General features: G+C 35.5%; 1 protein-coding gene across 1 annotated transcript in view; it reads right to left on the reverse strand.

Annotated features, from left to right (window-relative positions):
• LRP1B (LDL receptor related protein 1B) overlaps positions 1-22,966 on the reverse strand; it is a 1,678,044-nt gene that overhangs the window by 1,070,886 nt on the left and 584,192 nt on the right. Inside the window, exon 6 of the mRNA XM_065928990.1 lies at positions 14,675-14,932. Coding sequence (XP_065785062.1) covers positions 14,675-14,932 — 258 coding nt within the window. The remainder of the gene's footprint in view (positions 1-14,674; positions 14,933-22,966) is intronic.

Genomic DNA, 22,966 nt, shown 5'->3' on the forward strand with positions numbered 1-22,966 from the left:
CTTTTGATTCATGTTCCTCAAAACTCAGAATTTTAAGTGATTATAGCATTACATGTTTATATTATTCAATGATTATTTACCATTTAATGTAATACTATAGTTTATTATTATTTATTATTCATAGTTGTTATATCTCTTAATCTACCCAGTTAAGAGATATGACTTATTGGAAAAGACCCTGATTCTGGGAAAGATTGAAAGCAAAAGGAGAAGACGGTGGCAGAGGATGAGATAGTTGGATGGCATCACCAATTCAATGGACATGAATGTGGGCAAACTCTGGGCTATGGTGAGGGACAGGGAAGCCTAGCATGCTGCAGGCCATGGGGTCACAGAGTTGGACCGACTTACTGAATGAACAACAAAAAACCAAGTTATAAACCCAGGATTTGAAGCAAAACAAGTAGAAAATGATGTTTCTCTTAGGTATGAATTCCAGTATACAATAAGAAGAGTGTATATTGATTTATTTTTAGTGAACTGATTCTGTTAATAAAGAGAGTTTCAGCTAAACTTATGTCATCAGTTGCACTGAGTCTGGTAAAGGAAATAATCAATTGAGAAGCCCAAAGGTCAAATATCTGTAAGAAGTTTCTTCATCCATGTTCACTATCAGCAAACATCTCAGATCCTAATCTTACTCTACTGTTTAGGATCAATTACATAATGGTAATGAAATGACATGAGTTCTGTGGAGATACATACATAGTAAAAATCAATTAATGCCTTTGGATTGTTTTCTCTGTTTTAAGAGTCAAGGCCAATGACCAAAACCAGTCACCAAATGATTAGTTTAATGTGTTTGACATGGGTGGGAATCTTTTATAGGAGTCACACTGAGGTATCCTGAAAGGTATTTAGGACATCTCTGAACTTAGTAATGACACAAGAGAAATGAGGATTTAGGCCAGTCATACAATGATGAGTTTACAGTTTTCCACCTCAGACATTTTATTCAAAGGGTAACCTAAGATTTATACAAATGGAGGCAGAGTGTTATTTTTCTGGGGGTCTGCCTCATGAAACTCCAGATGGGTACACTGAAAAAGAGATGTACTTATGCTTTTAGAATGAAGGAGGAATGTCTTTTCATTTCATCCTAAATATAGCAGCAGCCTGTCAGTTTAGGTGACTGTAACAAAATGTCATAGACTGGGTATCTTAAACAATAAACATCTATTTTCCACAGCTTGAGAATCTGTTGGAATTCAGAAAGTCCAAGATCAAGGTGACAACAGATTCTGTCTCTGATGTGGACTCTTCCTGGTTCAGGTAGCCACCTTCTTGCTATTACCTCACATGGAAGAGACAGAGAATTCTGGCCACATCCTAGTCTTATAAAGATATTGATCCCATCATGGGAGCTCTACCATCATGACTTAAACCTAATTATCTCCCCAAAGCTCTAATTCCAAATCCCATAACACTGGAGATTAGGGATTCACATTAAGAATTTTAGGGGGAAAGATGCAATTCATAGAATTCCCGGGTGGTGCCACTAGTAAAGAATCTGCCTACAATGCTGGCGACATGGGTTCAAGTCTTGGGTCAGGAAGATCCCCTAGAGGAGAAAATGGTAACCCATGCCAGTATTCTCGCCTGAGAAATCCCATGGACAGAGGAGCCTGGTGGGTTACAGTAGTCCATGGGGTCACAAAAGAATGGGACATTACTTAGCAACTAGACAACAACAACATACAGTTTATAGCATTCAGAACTATAGAATATTTAACTCATATTGAAATTCACATACACTAAAATAACTGCAATAGTAAGTTCTGAAATAATTCAAAAGAATTTAAGAGGTATAAAAAAGGCATATACATTACATAATACCCCAATTCCCATCTAAGGTAAAATCTTGACCTGAAAAATATATACTTTTAATACTTTGGTTTTTATTTGACCAAGCCAAACTACTGATATAGGTTGCAATAATGGTAAAGAGGGCTTCCCTTGTGGCTCAGCTGGTAAAGAATCTGCTTGCAATGTGGGAGACCTGGGTTCAGTCCCTGGATTGGGAACATACCCTGGAGAAGGGAAAGGCTACCCACTCCAGTATTCTGACCTAGAGAATTCCATGGACTATATATGCAGAAATCGTAAGGACCTAACAGAAGCAGAAGATATTAAGAAGAGGTAGCAAGAATACAAAGAAGAACTATACAAAAATCATTTTCATGACCCAGATAATCATGATTGTGTGCTCACTCACCTAGAGCCAGACATCCTGGGAGGTAAAGTCAAGTAGGCCTTAGGAAGCATCACTACGAACAAAGCTAGGAGATGTGACGGAATTCCAGTTGAGCTATTTCAAATCCTAAAAGATAATTCTGTGAAAGTGTTGCACTCAAAATGCCAGCAAATTTGGAAAACTCAGCAGTGGTCACAGGACTGGTAAAAGTCAGTTTTCATTCCAATACCAAAGAAAGACAGTGCTAAAGAATGCTCAAACTACTGCACAATAGAACTCATCTCACACACTAGCAAAATAATGCTCAAAATTCTCCAAGCCAGGCTTCAACTGTGTGAACCATGAACTTCCAGATGTTCAAGCTGGATTTAGAAAAGGCAGAAGAACCAGAGATCAAATTGCCAACATCCATTGGATTACAGAGAAAGTAAAGGATTCCAGAAAAACATCTACTTCTGTTTCATAGATTATGCTAAAATCTGTGACTGTGTGAATCACAACAAACTGGAAAATCCTTAAAGAAATAGGAATACCAGACCACCTGACCTGCCTCCTGAGAAATCTGTATGCAGGTCAAGAAGTAGCAGTTAGAACTGGACATGGAACAACAGACTGGTTCCAGATCAGGAAAGAAGAATGTCGAGGCTATATATTGTCACCCTGCTTATTTAATTTATATGAAGATTACATCATGAGAAACGCTAGGCTGGATGAAGCACAAGCTGGAATCAAGATTGCCAGGAGAAATATCAATAACCTCAGATATGCAGATGACACTACCCTTATGGCAGAAAGCGAAGAGGAACTACAGATCCTCTTGATGAAAGTGAAAGAGGAGAGTGAAAAAGTTGGCTTAAAGCTCAACATTCAGAAAACTAAGATTATGGCATCTGGTCCCATCACTTCATGGCAGACAGATGGGGAAATAGTGGAAACAGTGACAGACTTTATTTTGGGGGGCTCCAAAATCACTGCAGATGGTGACTGCAGCCATGAAATGAAAAGACTCTTGCTCTTTGGACGAAAAGATATGACCAACCTAGACAGCGTACTAAAAAGCAGAGACAATAATTGCCAACAAAGTTCAGTCTAGTCACAGCTATGGTTTCTCCAGTACTCACATATGGATGTGAGAGTAATCTATAAAGAAGGTTGAGTGCCAAAAAAATCATGTTTTTGAACTGTGGTGTCGGAGAAGGCTCTTGAGAGTCCCTTGGACTGTTAGGAGATCTAACCAGTCCATCCTAAAGGAATTCAGTCCTGAATAGTCATTGGAAGAACTGATACTGAAGCTGAAACTCCAATATTTTGGCCACCTGATGCAAAGAACTGATTCACTGGAAAAGATCCTGATGCTGAGGAAAATTGAAGGAGGAAGGAGAAGGGGACCACAGAGGATCAGATGGTTGGATGGCATCACCGACTCAATGGACATGAGTTTGAATAAACTCCGGGAATTGGTGATAGGGAGACCTGGTGTGCTGCAGTCCACAGGTTCACAAAGAGTTGGACATGACTGAGTGATTGGACTGAACTGAACTGAATGGTAAAGAATCCGTCTGTCAATGCAGGAGACAAAAGAGACATGGGTTCAATCCCTGGATAGGGGAGTTCCCCTGGAGAAGGAAATGGCAACCCACTCAGTATTCTTGCCTGGAAAAATTCCATGGACAGAGGATCCTGGAAGACTACAATCAATGGGATTGCAAAGAGTTGGACATGATTGTACACACACAATATTTCTTTTTAAAAATCAACAGGATGATCCAATAAGGCTAAGATTTATTGTATATATATGGCTAGAATCATCTTTCAGTATATTCTCAGAAATAGATCATATACCACATTCAATATGAACTACAAAAAATAATTGAATTCCTATAATTCAAGAGCATAAATTTGGAAAGTGCAAAGAATTCAGCTTGGATTTATCAAAATCAATACCTTGATAATCCATTAAGTTGTGTAAATATCATCCCATGGATATAGGAAGAATGACATTAACTGAGAGTCTGAAAACTCAGGCTAAACATATAAAATGAAATATAACATTGAGGTCTTATTTGCATAATTCATGCATTAGGATCATGTTGCCTCAATTATTTACATATCAGAAACAAACATTTTTTTGCACAAATTATCTACACAGCTGATGTAATTGTGGATGACATTTTTTTATAAAGTAATCACAATCATAATGTACTCCTCTAAGTACAAAATTTTTGCAGCAGTAACTGTGACCTAATTTATTCTGTTATAAAGTGAAAGTTAAACTGTTAGTTGCTCAGGTGTGTCCAGATTTTTGTGACCCAGTGGCCAGGCTCCTATGTCCATGGAACTCTCCAAGCAAGAATATTGGAGTGGGTTGCCATTCTATTCTCCAGGGGATCTTCCTGACCCAAGGATCAAATGTGGGTCTCTTGCATTGCAAGCAGATTCTTTACCATCTGAGCCACCAGGGAAGCCCTTATCCTTCTCATAAATCAAAGCCTCAAAGCTCTAAAACTTTGTAATAATTTTGAATTAATTCACCTCTCATAACTACAAACAAATTAGCAATATATTTTTAAATCACACAAACTAAGTCTTAAGACCAAGTAAGTTGTTTCGTATTGATAATGTTATTATCACCAGTTCAGACAAGCTGAACCATTCTATCAAGCCACAAGGTTTTTGTTGCTGCTGTTATTATCAGTAAGAAAAATAGAATCTCCCAACAACATGAACAATTTAAATAGAATCTTCTTTGGTTATAGAAATATAAATTTTTGTGTTATTAATACAATGTTATATATATATCATATATAATTCTATATATATTATTATATAATAACATTATAATATAGCATTATTATTATTATGACCTTCACACACTGAAGCAGAGTATTATATATAATTCTTATGTACCCTATAATACATTTGTAGGACGTGTTTTAAAACATAGATTTTCAGGGAAATTAGTTTCATTGTGATTAGTACTACATAGATCTTTCTCTACTATTCAGTTTTGGATATACAGTATAGCGACTTACTTTTTATAAGTGAAGCTGGACTGAATAATTGGCTAGATAGATAGTTCTTTTTACTAGTACCTTAAAACAGGGAGATTAAAATGATACAGATTAATCCTTACATTAAAATAACAAAAGTTGCCTAGTGACCTTATATAACATTACCAAGTAAATGTTGTTAATTAAGATGATAAAGGCTTATAGAATATTTTAAACACAGATCTCATCATTAGATTTGTAATTTCAAGAAATCTATTTGAGTTGTCCACCAAAGGATTATCAGACTTTGGGAAATTATTTCATTCTTACCAGACTCCCAGGGGACTATTATTATCAACCAGAATGTCAATTTACAAAATGTCAATTTACAATTGAGAGAATGTTCCAGTGACATAATTACTAAAGATGTCATCCTAACAAATTCCTTCCTAGAATTATGCTATCTGAGAAACCAGATCTGAAAGTTATTTGAAAAGCACAGAATCAAAGCAATAGGAATTCCACAGACCTGAACTTTAGTCCAGGGTCTTACGGAGAACTTAGAAAATTATCAGGGCTACGCTACCAAAATTTTGCCTTTTAACAACTGGAATACCTGTGAATGTACCCGAACACCATAGCTATATCAATAGTTACATCTTTATCTATAGGTATACCTGTATTTACATAAATATAGATTTATATTTCATAAATATTTTTTAAAAAATCCTTCACCATCTATATTACCATCTCATCATTTGATACTGTTCTACCATTAAGAGTTTCTGTCACCACACACTTATCTAGCTCATGGAAAAACTGCTATAATTAAATTACTTGACACTGGCTGAAATTCTTAGTTCTAGAATATACTCTCTGTTATCAATGTCAATTACAATCATCTTTCAGTAGGCTCCCTCTGGTTTGAATTTTACACATGACCAAATCTTCATTGCATAGCTAATTCCTATAAGCACCAATTTTGAAACGGTCTCTGGTTTTGTCACCACAGTCTCTGGGCATGTGACATGTGGGTCCTATAATTCTCATAACACTCTGGGTACAAATTACAAGTAATCAGGTGCTTGAGAAGAAATTGTTAGAAAACTGTTGTTACAGTGACTCTTTCTATCCCCTTGTACACACCACCCTTACAGGTTTAGCCACGGAAACAGTAAAAAGTGTTGGGAGGATCAGATCTGAGTGATTTTCCCTATGACCTCTAAAACAAAATTCTCAAAGTGGATAACACTAGATTTTGGGATGTTAATATGTTTGACACACGTTCCTATCACATCTTTAGAAATAAGCACCCACAGACATGCGCTCACAGTCATACCCACAAAAATGTGAGTAAAGTGTTCAGTACTCAAATAAATTAAGGTGATCCTGGGGTAAACAAAGTGAAACAGATGGGGATCTGGAACCCTTAACTGCATCCTGCTGCGCTTGTACCTGGACACACCTCTCTTTGAGCAACAAAATACAAAGAAAGTATATGGGACTGAAAATAAATATGTGCATAGCAGCTGTGACAGAGTCTAGGCAAAAAGAAAAAGAAATCAGGCTCTTCAAAAGTGGCAGGGTTTTTTTTTTTTTTTTTTTTGGTGACCTCTTGGACTGTAGCCCGCCAGCCTCCACTATTCATGGAATTTTCCAGGCAAGAATACTGAGCAGGTTGCCATTTCCTTCTCCAGGGGATCTTCCTGACCCAGGGATCAAACCCATGCCTCCTGAATTGGCAGGTGGACGCTTTACTTACTTCAGGTCAGTACAGTTCAGTCGCTCTGTCATGTCTGATTCTTTGTGACCCCATGGACTGCAACATGCCAGGCCTCCCTGTCCATCACCAATTCCCAGAGCTTACTCAAACTCATGTCCATTGAGTCGGTGATGTCATCCAACCATCTCATCCTCTGTCATTACTTCCTCCTCCTGCCCTCGCCCTCAAACATTCCCAGCATCAGGGTCTTTTCAAATGAGTCAGATCTTCACATCAGGTGGCCAAAGTATTGCAGTTTCAGCTTCAGCATCAGTCCTTCCAATGAATATTCAGGACTGATTTCCTTTAGGATTTACCTACTTAGCACATCTCTAATTTCTGCTTTGATAAATTTCAAGTATGTTGCCAAATGATAAGAAATTCATAATTGAGTTATTTCCAACCTAGCAATTAACAATGAAGACCAATTTACAGAGGAACAAAGTATTCAGAGTTCTTAAAACTTTCATCTTTTCATTTTAACTATGCTTTTAGGATGACAATCTATGGTTTTGCACTGATTGTCAATTAAAATAGATTACTTACTCCACAGTATAAATTCATCTAATGTAAATGTAAAAATTAAGGAATAATTTAGAACCAATGTCTACAACATTGAACTTATGGTATCAAGAAGGAAACTCTGAAAATTCTCTGTATATGCATCCTCAGATCAACATCCTTGCTAATACTAATGTTTCTTTTTTGAGTTCTCTGTTGACAGTCTGATCATTTTGTTAAAATTTCAAATCTCAGCAAGAGTGTGCTATAATAACTAGTTACACACTACATATACACATACACAGCCACCATGTCTCCAGAAAGTCAATTTTATGTTTCCATGTAAATATACTAAATAAAAGATGAGAGGCTTTTAAAAATTATAATGAGTTTAATAAAACATATATTTGCTTATCAAGCAGTAGTTAATAAAAATGTACCTCTGAGAATAAATAGTTATAGTATCCTTATTATATGGAGAATATGCTGTGGATTCTTCTCAGAAGTTTATTAGGGGAAATAGTATAAAACCAGTTACTACAGCCAAGATTTTTGTGCAAAATGTTCACAAGATATGCTGACCAAAATGTCTGGATTATAAACAGGTAAAAACAACTACAACAGCACATTTATTTTGGAGTGGGAACTCTAGATCATAACGTATTCTTTTATTTTCTTTTATTTCTTTTACTTTTGTTTTTTCTTAAACAAAAAAAATCCTACTAATTTATAAGGTTAGGGTGGTCATCACTATTTCCTCTTCTTCAGTTCTCCTCAGCTGAAACCTGACCAGTTTTTGAACTTTCTCTAAGGAAATGCTAAAACCAAAATTGATCAATTGCTAAATATATCAATACTTAATATCTCATGATGGAGAAGGAAAAGGCAACCCACTCCAGTATTCTTGCCTAGAGAATCCCAGGGATGGAGGAGCCTCATGGGCTGCCGTCTGTGGGGTCACACAGAGTCGGACACGACTGAAGTGACTTAGCAGCAGCAGCAATCTCTCGTGAAGAACTAAACATATGAAGTTCTAGACTGAGGACAGCTAACAGGGCTTCTCAGAGGCTAAGAAAGACAAAGAATATCCTGACTTTGTGCTGCGCTTCTTACCCCCCAAAACATTTGGGGTCACATCTCTTGATAATATTTTATGCATCCAAAGACCTAAATATAAAATAGTAGAACCTCCTTTCTAAGAAAATGTCTAATCAGACTGAAGGGAGGAGAAGGGCTAAAATTTCAAACTAGGCTGTTCTGTTTTATTCCTGTTCTAAGAATTAACTGACATCTATTTTAAGAGCTCTGGCTCCAATATTGTTTAATTACAACTGCCTTGCAGGGTAGGGAGACTCAGAAAGATTTGCATGAAGTTGTTCCTATTGTCTTTAAGGTTAGGTCCCAAAATAAATCTACAGGCAAATTTACTGACCCTGGAAAAGTCGGAGGTTCAACACACATAAAGGCCAGGAGTTGCTGATAAGACGTGAATCTCAAGGATACCAGGATGAACGTGTGAGGCTCTTATCTAGACACAGAAAAGATCTTACTTAACCATAATGCAGACTGGCTTTCTACGTCTTTAGTAGTGATTTGGCATGGTCTCTCTAGAAGTTGGTTTTACCTCTGTCCCCATTAATTCTCCACTCCTCATCCCTTACTTGCTACCTAAGTTTATTCTAGAACAGATAAGCATTTTTCTGTAATCTGATTCTAAGATGAATAAAACACACATCCTAAGAATACTGGAGTGGGTTGTCATTCCTTCCTCCATGAGATCTTCCCAACCCAGGGATCAAACCCAGGTCTCCTGCACTGCAGGTAGATTCTGTACCATCTGAGCTACAAAGCAAGTCTAAACTTAAAGGAGTTACCTTTTATTTGGGAAACTGACAGGTAAATACACAATTAAAATATATCACATCTGTGTATGATGTCCTAGAGTCACATAAGAAGGGCTGCTAATCTCAACTGGAAAACCTTTGGAAAGGGTATGATACTTTGAAGAATGAGTAAGAGATACTAGGTTATAGGAATACGACAAAATACAGTCTATAATGAAGAACCAGCACATACAAACAATATGAAAATTATAAAACAAAGTACAAAAAGAAATTGCTACTACTTTTTTTAGGTGGAACGTGATTTAAGGTGGGGAGGCAAGGCCTGTAGAGAAGCCATATGATGAAGCTTAATTCTATCCTTAGCTAAATGGGAAACTACTAAATATTTTGCATTTTGATTTTAAGCAATGGAGTATCATGATCACTTGAACAGAACTGTAGAGATTGAAGTGAATATGTAAGTTCACATTGGAATAGACAACTTCACTAGCAATCATATAAAGGTAAATTAAAGCAATATGAATGACTTTTCACTCATCAGATGGAAAAAGATAATTGCAGAGGATAGCTCATAAAAATGCAGTATTTAAGCATGTGACTTGTAAATAAAGTATGCCAAGTTTCTATGAGGATTGCATGATTTTATATCATACTGTGTTATCTTAGGGAGTTGCTGCAACTGCTGATAATCTTCTAAAGTGCAGACCCACTAGGAGCTGACACTGTGTGTGTCTAGCATTTCCGTTGTAGGTTGATTATTTTGTCCTAAGACTATGCTTGCATTTACAATAGGGACACAGTCTTGCCATTTTTCTCTAGTCATAACTTGATGGTGGATGAAGCACTGAACGCTATGAAATTCCTAGGCTGGGTAGAAGCAAATAGGGAATATTTCATAATTAAGAAAGGCCATTATTTAGTAACTATTGAGATTAAGAGGTTAAGTTTCTTATTAAAAATTATTTAACTTATTTAACCTCATTGTATTGTCTATAAACTATTTTATACAGCATACATATCATATAATCTTTGTGATGATAGAGAAATGCATATGCATAATTGTTAATGTGTAAAATAAAAGTCAGTAAATATCATCTGTTACTATTATGTGATTATCTAGATAATTACTACCTAAAGAAAAAGAAGTAAAGATTGAGAAAAGACATAGGCAAAGTATTAGAATTCAAAAATTATCCAACAAACGATCTTAGGTAGAGCTTCAATTGGAAAATGAGCTAAGGTTGGTATTGAAACAGACCAAATAAAAGGAAGATAAAAGTCAGTGAATTGGGGTTAATCCAGAAGCAAAGTGTATGAAGAATAAACAATCTATTTTCTTTTGACCCAGCATGCTTGTAAAGTCTAGAGTAGAATGGTGATACTCAAGTTTTGCAGAATATTGAATATATACAAAAATAGACTGAAAGTGTCAACTATATATCTGGAAGAGAAAAACTGGTCCTCAATCATCTTCCTTAATAAGAGATACATGCAGAAAATATTCTCATCTGTCTCAGTCATCTTCGTGTACTTTGTCCTGAGGAAATAGCTGAGCATTTTCACTGTTAGGTGATTCTATGTTCATACTACGGTACTTTGGGGGAAACAGCTAGTTGATGTAAATGTGCTTTGCATGCATACCTGGAGAACACGTGTGGCTTATAGAACACTTCATTCCAAACTTTTCTTCAAAATCTAGTATTTTGTAACTTTTAGGCAAAAATACTAGTTAATAAATAGTAGGCATCTTTGAAAAGAATAAAGTTGAAATACAATTTCTAGCATCTTTCCCAATGTTTCTTTGTCAATATAATTTATTGAGAATATTATTATCAGTTCCTCATTCTCTCACAATATTGCTTAGGCATGATTCTCAATACTAAAGGTAGGCCTCTCTTTAATATTGAGAATCATTTGTTTGGGCTGAAAAAGTTAGGCCTTGTACCACTCACCTCGTTCACTTCCTTCTAAGATTCTTATACAGCTGTCTCCCACTGCCTCTGTGAGCCACTGTTTCTAATGTTAGGGCACCTGACCATTTTGGCTGTCTAAAATGAAAAGTAAAAATTGAGACCATCGGGCAGTGTGTGTAGCAAAGGTTAATTCAGAATGTCAATTTCCCCTTCAGCATGAGGAATATAACAATGCCTCCCCATTGCATATAGTCATTTAGTGCATTTAAGTCTGGTGGTGCTGGTTTAGTCACTAAGTCATATCTGACTCTTGCAATCCCATGGACTGTAGCCAGCCAGGTCCTCTGTCTGTGGGATTCTCCAGGCATACTCCAGGATTCTACTAAAATGGGTTGTCATCTCCTTCTCTAGGGGATCTTCCCAACCGAGGAATTGCACCCAGGTCTCCTGACCACAGGCAGATTCTTTACTGAGTGAACTATGAGGGAAGTAGATATTATTATTTGTGGTAGACTTGGGAAATTCTTTGAAGGGACTCATATTTGCCCTTCTTAATGTAGAAGCAAAAACACGGGATTTAGATGTCCTATTTCTTCCTTCCTTTTAGACATTCAGTATTGCTTAATATATCTGAGTCTTGTAGTTAAAACTGTATATATTATAAAACAGGAAGAGAATATCTCTCCTGCACATGCCACAGAGATATGGTGGGTATTCAGCGAGATGAGATGTGCAATAAAATTTTTATGTTGCAATAGGTTGTGTACTAAAGTACTATTTAAGTTTTAAACTCAAGTGGGTTTGACCTGTAATGCTTTTCTCCCCATAGTAATCCTTTTTCTTAATTTTTTTTATTGTGGTAAAAATCATATAATATAAAACACGCTATTTTAACCAGACCGTATTTAACTGTACAGCTCAGTGGCATAAGGACATTCACACTGTTGTGCAACTCTCACCATCATCCGTCTCCCAGCTTTTCACTTTCCTAAATCAAAACCCTGTCCCCATTGAACACTCACTCTCTATTCCCCTGCCCCCACCAGGCCCCTGGCATCTACCAGTGTACGTTCTGACTCACCTCACAGTTCTCCTTTGAAAAATAAAATTTTTTATTTTATTCAGAAAAGAATGTTTTCTTGAAGTAAATTCAGAGAAAAGTATCTAAAGATAATGAGGGAGGAGAACCTAAACAGAGAATCTCTGGAACAGTGGATAGCGACAGGTATTCAGGCACATGCCCATCAGGTCATTATTTTTGCTTACACGGTGAAGAGATTTTTATGCAATTATATATGCAAAGAATATTCAAACTTCATTATCAACTCACAAACTGTTATGATGAATGCAGAGCCCATTACATTCACTGGAAGCTGTTCTGTGACATGTTGATAAAGTACATGGCTTACAAGCAATGCCCAGCCATGATCACACCTCTGTCCCATGACTTACTTCCACATATTTAATCACACTTTTCTAAAGTGACTGACTGCATGGCTTAAATCTGACTTCATTAACAATTATTTATTCTAATTAAAATATTTCCATTGCATTTATTTTCTATAGTTCAAAATGAAAGTTCTTTTCATCAGTTTAGTGAACTGCCTAACAAAATCAGTCTCTAGTTTTTCTAATTTGCCAAGAATTATCTATAAATTGCATGCTATCTAAGTTATGAATTATTTTCTATGAATATTCTAATGTATTATTGCTTGACCAATTTGAGATGTACTATTAAGGTTGCTTGAAAAATACATATTAAAGAAAGGATCACTCCTAATATTAGGGCATACTAAATGCAGAAAAGCAGTTAATTAAGTACACTTGGAAAATAATTTTACCTGACAACTTAAGTGAATATTCTAGCTATTTGACTGCCAATATTCCATTTGCTATGGACAAATACATTTGGATTACTTGAGGTAATCACTAACATGGCAGAAATCAGGGTCTTTTGTTCAAATGATTCCCAACTACTGGCTAAGCCAATGTCTGAAATACTCATATCACATTGAAGGATTCATTGTGCTACGATCACTACTTCTTTACTGTTTATTATGAATTATCATCTGTCCATAGAATCTTCACAAGAGACATTGCTCATTGTTTTCACTAGACATTTTTGGTTCACTGTCACAATAAACAACCTTACCAACTGTTCTACCTATGTTAAGACAATCTTCAAAATGCTATATTCTATTAGTTAAACATTTACTTCTGTTCACTTCATATTTCATTTTTCTTATAATCTTTGTCACTGCTTTTATTTAACCTAATCATAATTATCAAACATTACACAGTAATATTTTCTTACATTTACTAAGGATCAATTACTAATCCCTTTAATTATATATCATAAACATTAATAAGATTATTGAAATCAAACACCAAATATTCTATACCTGAGAACTGCATTTACTCTACCATAGTACTCTTATTTTTTTCCTCCTTAACTTGACTGTACATTGTTTTCATTTCTCTACCAACTGTTGGCTCAGCAGTAAAGATTCTGCCTGCAATGCAGGAGACACAGGAGACACAGGTTCAATCCCTGGGTCAGGAAGATCCCCTGGAGAAGGGCATGGTATGGCAACCTCCTCTTTCCCGGAGAATCCCATGGACAGAGAAGCCTGGTGGGCTACAGTCCATAGGGTCACACAGAGTCAGAAACCAAAGTGACTTAGCATGCATACACAGCACACACGCCAATTTTTACATTAGTAGAGTTTTTAAGAATGAGTGCTTTTCTGTACCTCATAAAATGAAGGGACACATCTTGAAATTCTTATGCATACAGTTTCCCAGGCAAGCACAAATACATTTTTATACTCTCATGTGTGTGGGGTGGGGGAGAGCAGAAGAGTAAGCAAAAGAGAGAGAATGTGTGTGTGTGTGTGAGACAATGCAAGATACAGAAAGAAAAGGACAGGTATTAGTTTGTGAATATCCAACATGAGAAATCAAGTGAATCACAAATTACAAACTACTCTTGGAAGAAGATGCAGAAAAACTCTGATTTACTAGGAAAAAAGTCAACAAACACAGGTAGTTGTTATCAATTAGCATAAAATTAATAGTTTCAAGGTATTTTAACAAATACGCCAGTTGATGAGTTTATTATTGACTTTCTTTCTTGTTTTTTGCTGTTTTGTTTATCCCCACCTTCACTATCACACGTTGTAAATTATCATTCAGTGAAAAGTCACAGTTCTCATCTAGGTGATACGATAATAAGCATTAAAGAAATAATTAAAATTAACCCTTCAATGTATTGCTTATATAACACTGCAATTCTATGTTTATGTGTGTATATGCAAAACACGCAGGGGATACCCTTATATAAGTGCATTCATATTTGCATAGATAGTTTTCTAGAAGCCAGTAGCTATTCTGGGAAATCTAAGAATCCTATCAAATGGTCTGTAAATGAAATCCTTAAAGGATGGCATATAAGATAATTTGAAACTCACTGTGGAAGGACTGAAGAATACTGATCGTCCATTCATCTGTTAATCTTCCTGTATTTGTTATCTGAATACACTTGAGCTGATTTGAAGATTCTCTTGATTCAATCCAACAAATCATATCTTCATTGTAAATAAAATCCAGAGTATGAATTTCGTTTCCATTTACCGAGCTCAGGGTTGCCATCTTACTTCCATTAAGATAGAAAATCTCAATCGTTTCAGAATTTGCAATTAATAGCAAAGGTGGTTTATCTGTAGGTTCTGGAATAAGACAGAAAGAGGAAAGTGAGTTGGGTAAAAGGCACATTTTTAAGATAATTTTGTATTACTCATTAAAAGTCAGTTCTATCTTTTTAATCTATCTTTAAAATTTAAAAAAATGCTTTCAAAAAGTTTTTATTAGTAATCCATACATGCTCCAGTAACCATAACATTTTACTTGAGAACAACATAGTCCACTGAGCATTTGTATTGCTGATTTTTTTAGTCATAACATGTTCTTTAAAGCTAAGGATAAACAGATCACCAGCCCAGGTGGGATGCATGAGACAAGTGATCGGGCCTGGTGCACTGGGAAGACCCAGAGGAATCAGGTGGAGAAGGAGGTGGGGGGGGGGGGATTGGGATGGGGAATACATGTAACTTCATGGCTGATTCATGTCAATGTATGACAAAACCCACTGAAATGTTGTGAAGTAACTAGCCCCCAACTAATAAAAAAAGTAAAATTAAATTAAAAAAAAAGAATAATGAGCAAACAGACCCTAAAAAATAAATAAATAAATAAAGCTAAGGATAATGTTATTTGCTTTCAATGCTGGCAAATAGAGGAAACATTATGAGAGCTTTTCTTAGGAATGATATGGATCTAGACTGACCTATCTGGAAATGGCACCCCACTCCAGTACTCTTCCCTGTAGAATCCCATGGACGGAGGAGCCTGGTAGGCTGCAGTCCATGGGGTCGCTAAGAGTCAGACACGACTGAGCGACTTCACTTTCACTTTTCACTCTCCTGAATTGAAGAAGGGAATGGCAACCCACTCCAGCGTTCTTTCCTGGAGAATCCCAGGGACAGCGGAGCCTGGTGGGCTGCCGTCTGTGGGGTCGCACAGATTCGGACATGACTGAAGCGACTTAGCAGCAGCAGCATACCTATCTGCACAACGTTGCAGACTTGCTTTGTGAGCAAGAGCACACTTTTTTGAGGTGGATGTATAAGGTCAAAAATAGATTCTCTAAAGCAGAACATGTAAAGCTCGCAGGCTCCTGTGACTTCAACCTCACTGGCTCCTTGACTGACCCCAGGAGTTAAACAATCACACATTTTCTTAGTGACTAGATTATGGTCACTGTACCACTTCCATTCACATTTCTTCTCTATAGTCAGGAAAATAAGATCCTGTGGTAAAAGAAATTTGTTCAACACCAATTTTTGGAATATATCTTTGCTTGTGCTAGGTAAGAAAGATAAGTTTTAGATAAATTTGAATTTAAAAGACTCTCTATATTTTTTTACTATATAAAGCAAACAGTAAACTTGCTTGGACTGCAAGGAGATCCAACCAGTCCATCCTAAAGGAAATCAATCCTGAATATTCATTGGAAGGACTGATGCTGAAGCTGAAACTCCAATACTGTGGTCACCTGATGCGAAGAACTGACTCATTTGAAAGGACCCTGATGCTGGAAAAATTTGAGGGCTAAAGGAGAAGGGGACGGCAGAGGATGAGATGGTTGGGTGGCATCACCGACTCAATGGACGTGAGTTTGAGTAAACTCCAGGAGTTGGTGCAGCCCTGGCGTGCTGCAGTCCATGGGGTTGCAAAGAGTTGGACACGACTGAGCAACTGAACTGAACTGAAGAGTAAAATTCCATTAAAAAAATCACTGCTGAAGGTTTAACTCCATTCAGAGTAGCTTTTGTTCTAAATAGGGATAGGGGGAATTTTCAACTCCTCTTTTTTTAATTGTCTTACCTCCATTGTGTCAACAAATATCTTGGACTCTGATGTCAAGCCTACCAGGAAGCCCACCACTTCTCAGCGACTACTTCTAACACCCTGCCCCAGGCTGCCAACACCCCTCAACCAGATCATCACAATTCCAGTTGGTTTCTCTGCTTCCCTCTATGCCCTCCTCCTTCTCCTGAGTCTTCTTTAATGCAATAGCCAGCTTTGTCTTTAAAATGTGAAGGCAGATCAAGTAACTGCTGCCCAATTTCTCAAAGGGTTCCCATTTCAAAGTCAAAATCTTATAATGACCTGTAAACCCTATGTGATGTGTCTTCTCATTAGGATTTCGCCTCATTTCCTTTATTTCTTTACTACCCTCTCACTCTTACTCAACACAAACTGACTTTCTTACTGCTCACTGAACAAGATTCTGGATGGCATACCAGAGGCTATTCTTTCTTTCTAGAATAATCATCACATATTGGAATGGCTGCCATGACATTATGACATCATTTCTGGGTGTTATTTAGATGGCACCTTTCTGGTTAGAACTTCTTTTACCACTTTACCTTGTAAAACAAGACAAAACAAAACAAAAACTACAACTTTTTATACTATCTGTAGACATCCTCAAGTTTATTTTTCACTTATCACTACCAAACACTGTATATATCATATTTCTTTCTCTGATGCATTATTTTTCTATTTCTGCTGTTATACCTCTAGCATTTATAAAAAGTCTGGAATCTATTGATCATTCACTACAAATTCTGAATTAGTCAAAGGACACACAGAATGTTTATATAGTAGAATTCTTTAGAAACATTCTGTGCACTGTTACAAAATAATTTGGTTAGCAAAGATGCACCAACACTAATGTTAATGCTTAATGTCTTCATTTGACAACTGAAATGACCTGTTTTGAAATAGCCTCTCATTCAAAAATGAACTAACATTGCTAAGATGTAGACAACAATTTCCAAACTGGCTACTAGTCAGCAAATTTAAGTATGTTATTGATGTTTTTTGGAGAGAGGCTGGAATATGAAGGAACACTGACCTTCTCTTTAGACACTGAGATAAACATGAATCAATGGTCAATACAGGCAATGCTTAGTTGACACAACTAATCAATCTATTGCATTTTGTAGCTGCTTTTTGAATGAGTCAGTTGCTTATCTTAATGTAAAATGTATCAACCACTGATTTTAAAGCTTCATATAAACAGAACACCAATAAAGAGAAAGTCAGATGCTTTGTAAATTGATATGGTTTGATATAATAGTGGTAACTTTAAAAATTCAAATGACATACTGGAGAAAGGATACTTATATTAGTTGTGATGTGCTATAATGAAGTGATACTCATGTGTTTTTGCTAAATATTATCTATGGTTTCCCTCTTTAGACAAATAAAACATAAGGCCTGATATGGAACTACTGAACAATAAGAACCCACAAAAATCATCATGGGCTAAGGATATAAGTATTTTATTTTCTACTTCCTGATGAAAGCTGGCATAAGCCTGACAAGTTCTCTATCTCTACCTGAAGTGCATAGATCTCCAGTGGGCATTTTTACCAGGTGTTTCCACTTGCAAGCTATCATTAGCTTGGGTGATGAGGATAACAGACTGACCAGAATGAATGTGATGCTTTATTCACATACCACACTTAGAGTCAGTAAACAGTTTCCCCAAAGGAACAGTTGGAAAACACATCAGATGACTTAAGTCAAAAGATTTTATACATCAATACTTAATGAGAAATAATAAATATCAACCTTCCAAATAGAAGAGATTGAAACACAAGAAAGTACTGAGTCAATATTCTAACTTAGAAAATCAAGACTTAGGTTGAAAAAAATCTCTGCAACAGACTTTCAACTGATTCATGTTGAAGGAGGAAAACTGTCTTCATCCTCTTTATTGACCCCTATATGTCAATAGCACCAAAAAAGAATATTTTCTCTCTCAAACAGTTATAGACATGTATAAAATCAAAAAGTGATTTTTTCCTATCATGGTATATTAATAAGTGCCATTATTTTTAAAATCTGTGAATTAAAAAGAGAAACTTGGAAACATGAAAAATCTAACTTGACTAGATTCATAAATATACCTCTTTAAATTCCAAGCCACTATAACCACATTCTTGCAAAAATATCCTTCTCTTCTCATAGTCAAGGATATAATAAAAATTTCTTTATATACTTATAATGATATGATTTGACATATAACTGATGCTAAACATATGTTTAGCATGAGAAATGAAACATTTTTTAATGTTTCATTTAAACTTCCTTTTAATTCTAATTAATTCTTCCATTTGATTCTAAAATATTAATTCAGTTGGTTTCATTTTAAATAATTGGAATTATGGATTCAGACACTTAAAAATAGAGACAAACATAATAAATATTTATAACAAATGTATACATATGCATTTATACATATGCACACACACAAATCTATACATAGGCATATACATGTATAATAACAAGCATTATCTAGTTATACTGTTTAAGATTCCCCTTACCTAATCCTAAAATTGTGAGCAGTTACCTTCAGTTAATGAAGCTGGGTAGATATCTCTCAATATTTACTGTGTTAAAGATGAAAGAACACAGAATCTGAGGTTCAACTGAATAAAAGAGTAAATAATAAATTCCATGTAAAGTATATCAAATTAAGATAGTGGGACTAAAATGTGAGAAAAGGGAAAATTGTAACCCATTTAGCCCTATAAAATGATTTTTAATTTTTACAAAATTAAAATAATTTAAAGAAGAATTTAAACAATTTTAATTTATCATATAGAAACTATATAAAGGCTTTAAAAATAAGATGAAATGAGAAGTGAGAATAATGCTAACAACTTGTAATAGAAGATTCTGCAACACTTCATGGAACCCTGCTAGCTCAGAAAGTAAAGAATCTGCCTGCAATGCAGGAGACCAGGGCTTGATCCCTGGGTTGGGAAGAACCTTGGTGAAGGAAATGGCAACTTGCTCTGGTATTCTTGCCTGGAGAATTCCATGAACAGAGGATCCTGGCGGGCTACAGTACACAGGGTCTCATAGTCAGACATGACTTAGCGACCAACACTTTCACTTTTCATAGGACATAAACTGTTGTTTATGAACCAAAATGAAGAACAATCTTCATAGAGACACCTAATTAAAAAAAAAAAATCTAAAATTATGCAATTTAGAGAAATTTACGCAGAAAAAGTTGAATATGAAATACTAGGAGGAATTTATCTAGTTTAAAAAAAAAGATAGTGTAACAGTGTAATTTAGTCAAATAGTATAATAAACTATAGATCAAAGTCAACTAAGCCAAACTAAAAATGTGGATAAAATTAATCATTTAAGTGGAAAAAAATATATGGGGTTGAAATATTTTAATTTCCAAAACATATATGGCCACATTTGTTTCTCTCTTTTCCTTAACTATTGTGTTAATGGAAAAATCTCTTGACTGAACTGAATGATATTTAGAATAAGTATATGCTGTGCCATATGTCAGGAGAAACTATTTTATCACATTTTATAGAAGGAAAATTAAAACATGAATCAAAAGTGGAAACATTAAAAGGCACTAAAAACAGTATTGGCCCAAGCAAGAAAATGCAATTACTGCAATTATACTGTAAGTTATCTTAGCACTACCTTTTATTGTCATAATGCATTTATGCTAAACTACTGTTTTACTTGGAGAAGAAAATGGCAACCCACTCCAGTATTCTTGCCTGGAGAATCCCATGGACAGAGGAGCCTGGTGGGCTACAGTCCATGGGGTCACAAAGAGTTGGACACAACTGAACGACTTCACTTCACTCACTGTTTTACTAGATGAAAATGTTTTATTTATTGTACTTTTTATTTTTTAGAATTTATGGATGTAAGGCATTTCAACCAGTATATGAAGCAGGATAATTTGCCTTCAAAAAATATATAATCTAATAGAAAAATTAAGTATAATTAGTATAATTAAGCATAAATACCATCTGTCTTCAAGAAAGATACAATCTAATAGACAAAATAAGTGTAATTAATTATAAATATCTATATTTTTGAAGTCAAGTTTGGTGCCTTTCATCAAACTTGTATAGTAACACTGAATTCCAAAGAATGGTTAGATGTATCTTCCTATGGTTGAATGTTTGTTTCCCCTAAATTCACATGTTGAAGTCCTAACCCCTCAAGAAGACAGTTTTGATGGGGATTGGGCACTGCTCACATTCTGAAGGAGGAACCCATATGAATGAGATTACTGCCTTAAAAAAGAGGCTCTAGGGAGCTCTCTAGGGCCTTCTGCAATGTGAAGATAAGATGTCTGCATCCCAGAAGACTGCACTCACCAGACCATACTGGTGCCCTGATCTCAGACTTCCAGCCTCTAGAATCGTGAGAAATAAATTTCTCCTATCTGTAAGCTACCCAGTCTGTGGTATTTTGCTATAGCAGCACATATGTATGAAGATGTGCCTGTTAAATAGAGTTAGAAGTCGCTTAATGATGATGACATTTGATATCAGCTGTGCATTAATGGATGAAAAAGAATTGAATGTAGAAAATTTTTTCTACAAAAAAAGAAGAAAAAAAGGAAGACTGGTGAAACAAAAAGTTTGGACAAAAGCAAAGATGTGGGAAAGACTAAGATATGTGGAATACTGACTTAAGTTTTTCAGTTTCTTTGGGTGGAACATGTATTAGTGGTGAAAGTATTTCATCATGATAATAACAGTTAACCCTTTTGAGCATATTTTAGGAGTTAAACACTGTATTATATGCTTCAGATTTACTCATTTATTGTATGCTCACAATATTTCTAAGAATCAAATGTTAATATTATTTACATTTTATAGATAAGAAAATAAGTTTACTTAGGGTTTAAGTAAATTGCTTAGGATCACAAAGCTACTAAGTAAAAAGAACTAGCTTCAAACTCACATAGGCCTTGTAATAGATGAGAAAGTAGGTTGAGGAAATACTGCACAGTCATTTAATGTCAAGATGGTAAACTTACCTTTTATTTGGGGTGCATTTGGGAAATGACACATGGGATACAATATGGATAAGTAGAATACAGTGGGAGAGATGTAATTCCCATTTAACTTTTTAAACTTGTTTTCACTTTTAAAGTGGTGTAACATAACTCATATCAGATGGGGAAGGTAGTTTGTAAACATCTTGTTTTACATCGCCTTGGTGTAGCATTGTGGAGTGAGGTTGGAAAGACATTAGGTAAAAGGAAAAGGTATTTCTGTGTCCTTTCAGACTGATACAGTACAGAAAGAAAGAATGAATATGTGTGTCAACATCCCTATTGGAAGCAGTGTCCAATGGAGAGGCGTAAGGCCTTAAGAATCCTCAGAGGTATAGGAGCACACTAGATTTCACACAGGCTAACCTATCATTTGATTGGATGACAATGCTTTATTTATTGTATTTTTAATTTTTATTTTATAAAGAAAGGTATTTATGTTTTTAATTATAAGGACAGTAACCCAAGATTATTCCTAATATATATATATATATATATATATATATGGTAGACACAGGTACAATAGCTGGATTCCTGAAGAGAGAAATGCTCTTCTAATTTCTCACAAAATAGGTCATAAGAACCTAAAATGGGTGGTATTTTGTTCTTGAGTAGAGACAGTTTGGTATGATAAAGTAGAAGTTTTAAATTTTAGTGACTGCTTTATGTAGGTAATAGGATGTGGAAGGATGGGGGTGGAAGGAGGATGTAGAGATTCGCAGTTTGGGTTACAGGGTGAAACGGGGGGGGTGGGGGGTGGGGGGAGAATAGAGTCAATTTTAAGAAATGATGATGAGTTTGGTGTTGGCATGTTAGGCCAGTCCTGTATTGTGCAATCCTGTCTTAGACATTGACAAAACTCACTCAGCTAAACTACCAATCAAGCTGAATTATAGACTAAAACAATATAACCTTTTTCTCATTTGATATTATTAGTAAAATACCTATACCTTCATGCAGAGGATATTTCAATCTGAAGATGATTGAGAAGCAGTGGAATATGCTGTTTTATAGGAATAAGGGTCATTTTCCAAAAAAACAATTAAAGTCAATAATATACCATGCATTAAAAAAAAAAGAGCTTCTTATTTTGCAAATTAGTAGCTCTCACAATATCCCTGTTTCTTAATAAAGGGCTGATCTATCAGATCAAAGAAGTATTTCTTCTATTTCCTGAAGACCTTACTTGGCACAATTCTTAATATATTTAAAGATACTTTACTGAATTTTTTAAACTTAAAAGTGATAGTATATTTTAATAAACAAAATAATGTTGAATAATGCATTATTA

This window comes from Muntiacus reevesi, chromosome 3 (genome assembly GCF_963930625.1).
Source record: "Muntiacus reevesi chromosome 3, mMunRee1.1, whole genome shotgun sequence".
Classification (NCBI taxonomy): domain Eukaryota; kingdom Metazoa; phylum Chordata; class Mammalia; order Artiodactyla; family Cervidae; genus Muntiacus; species Muntiacus reevesi.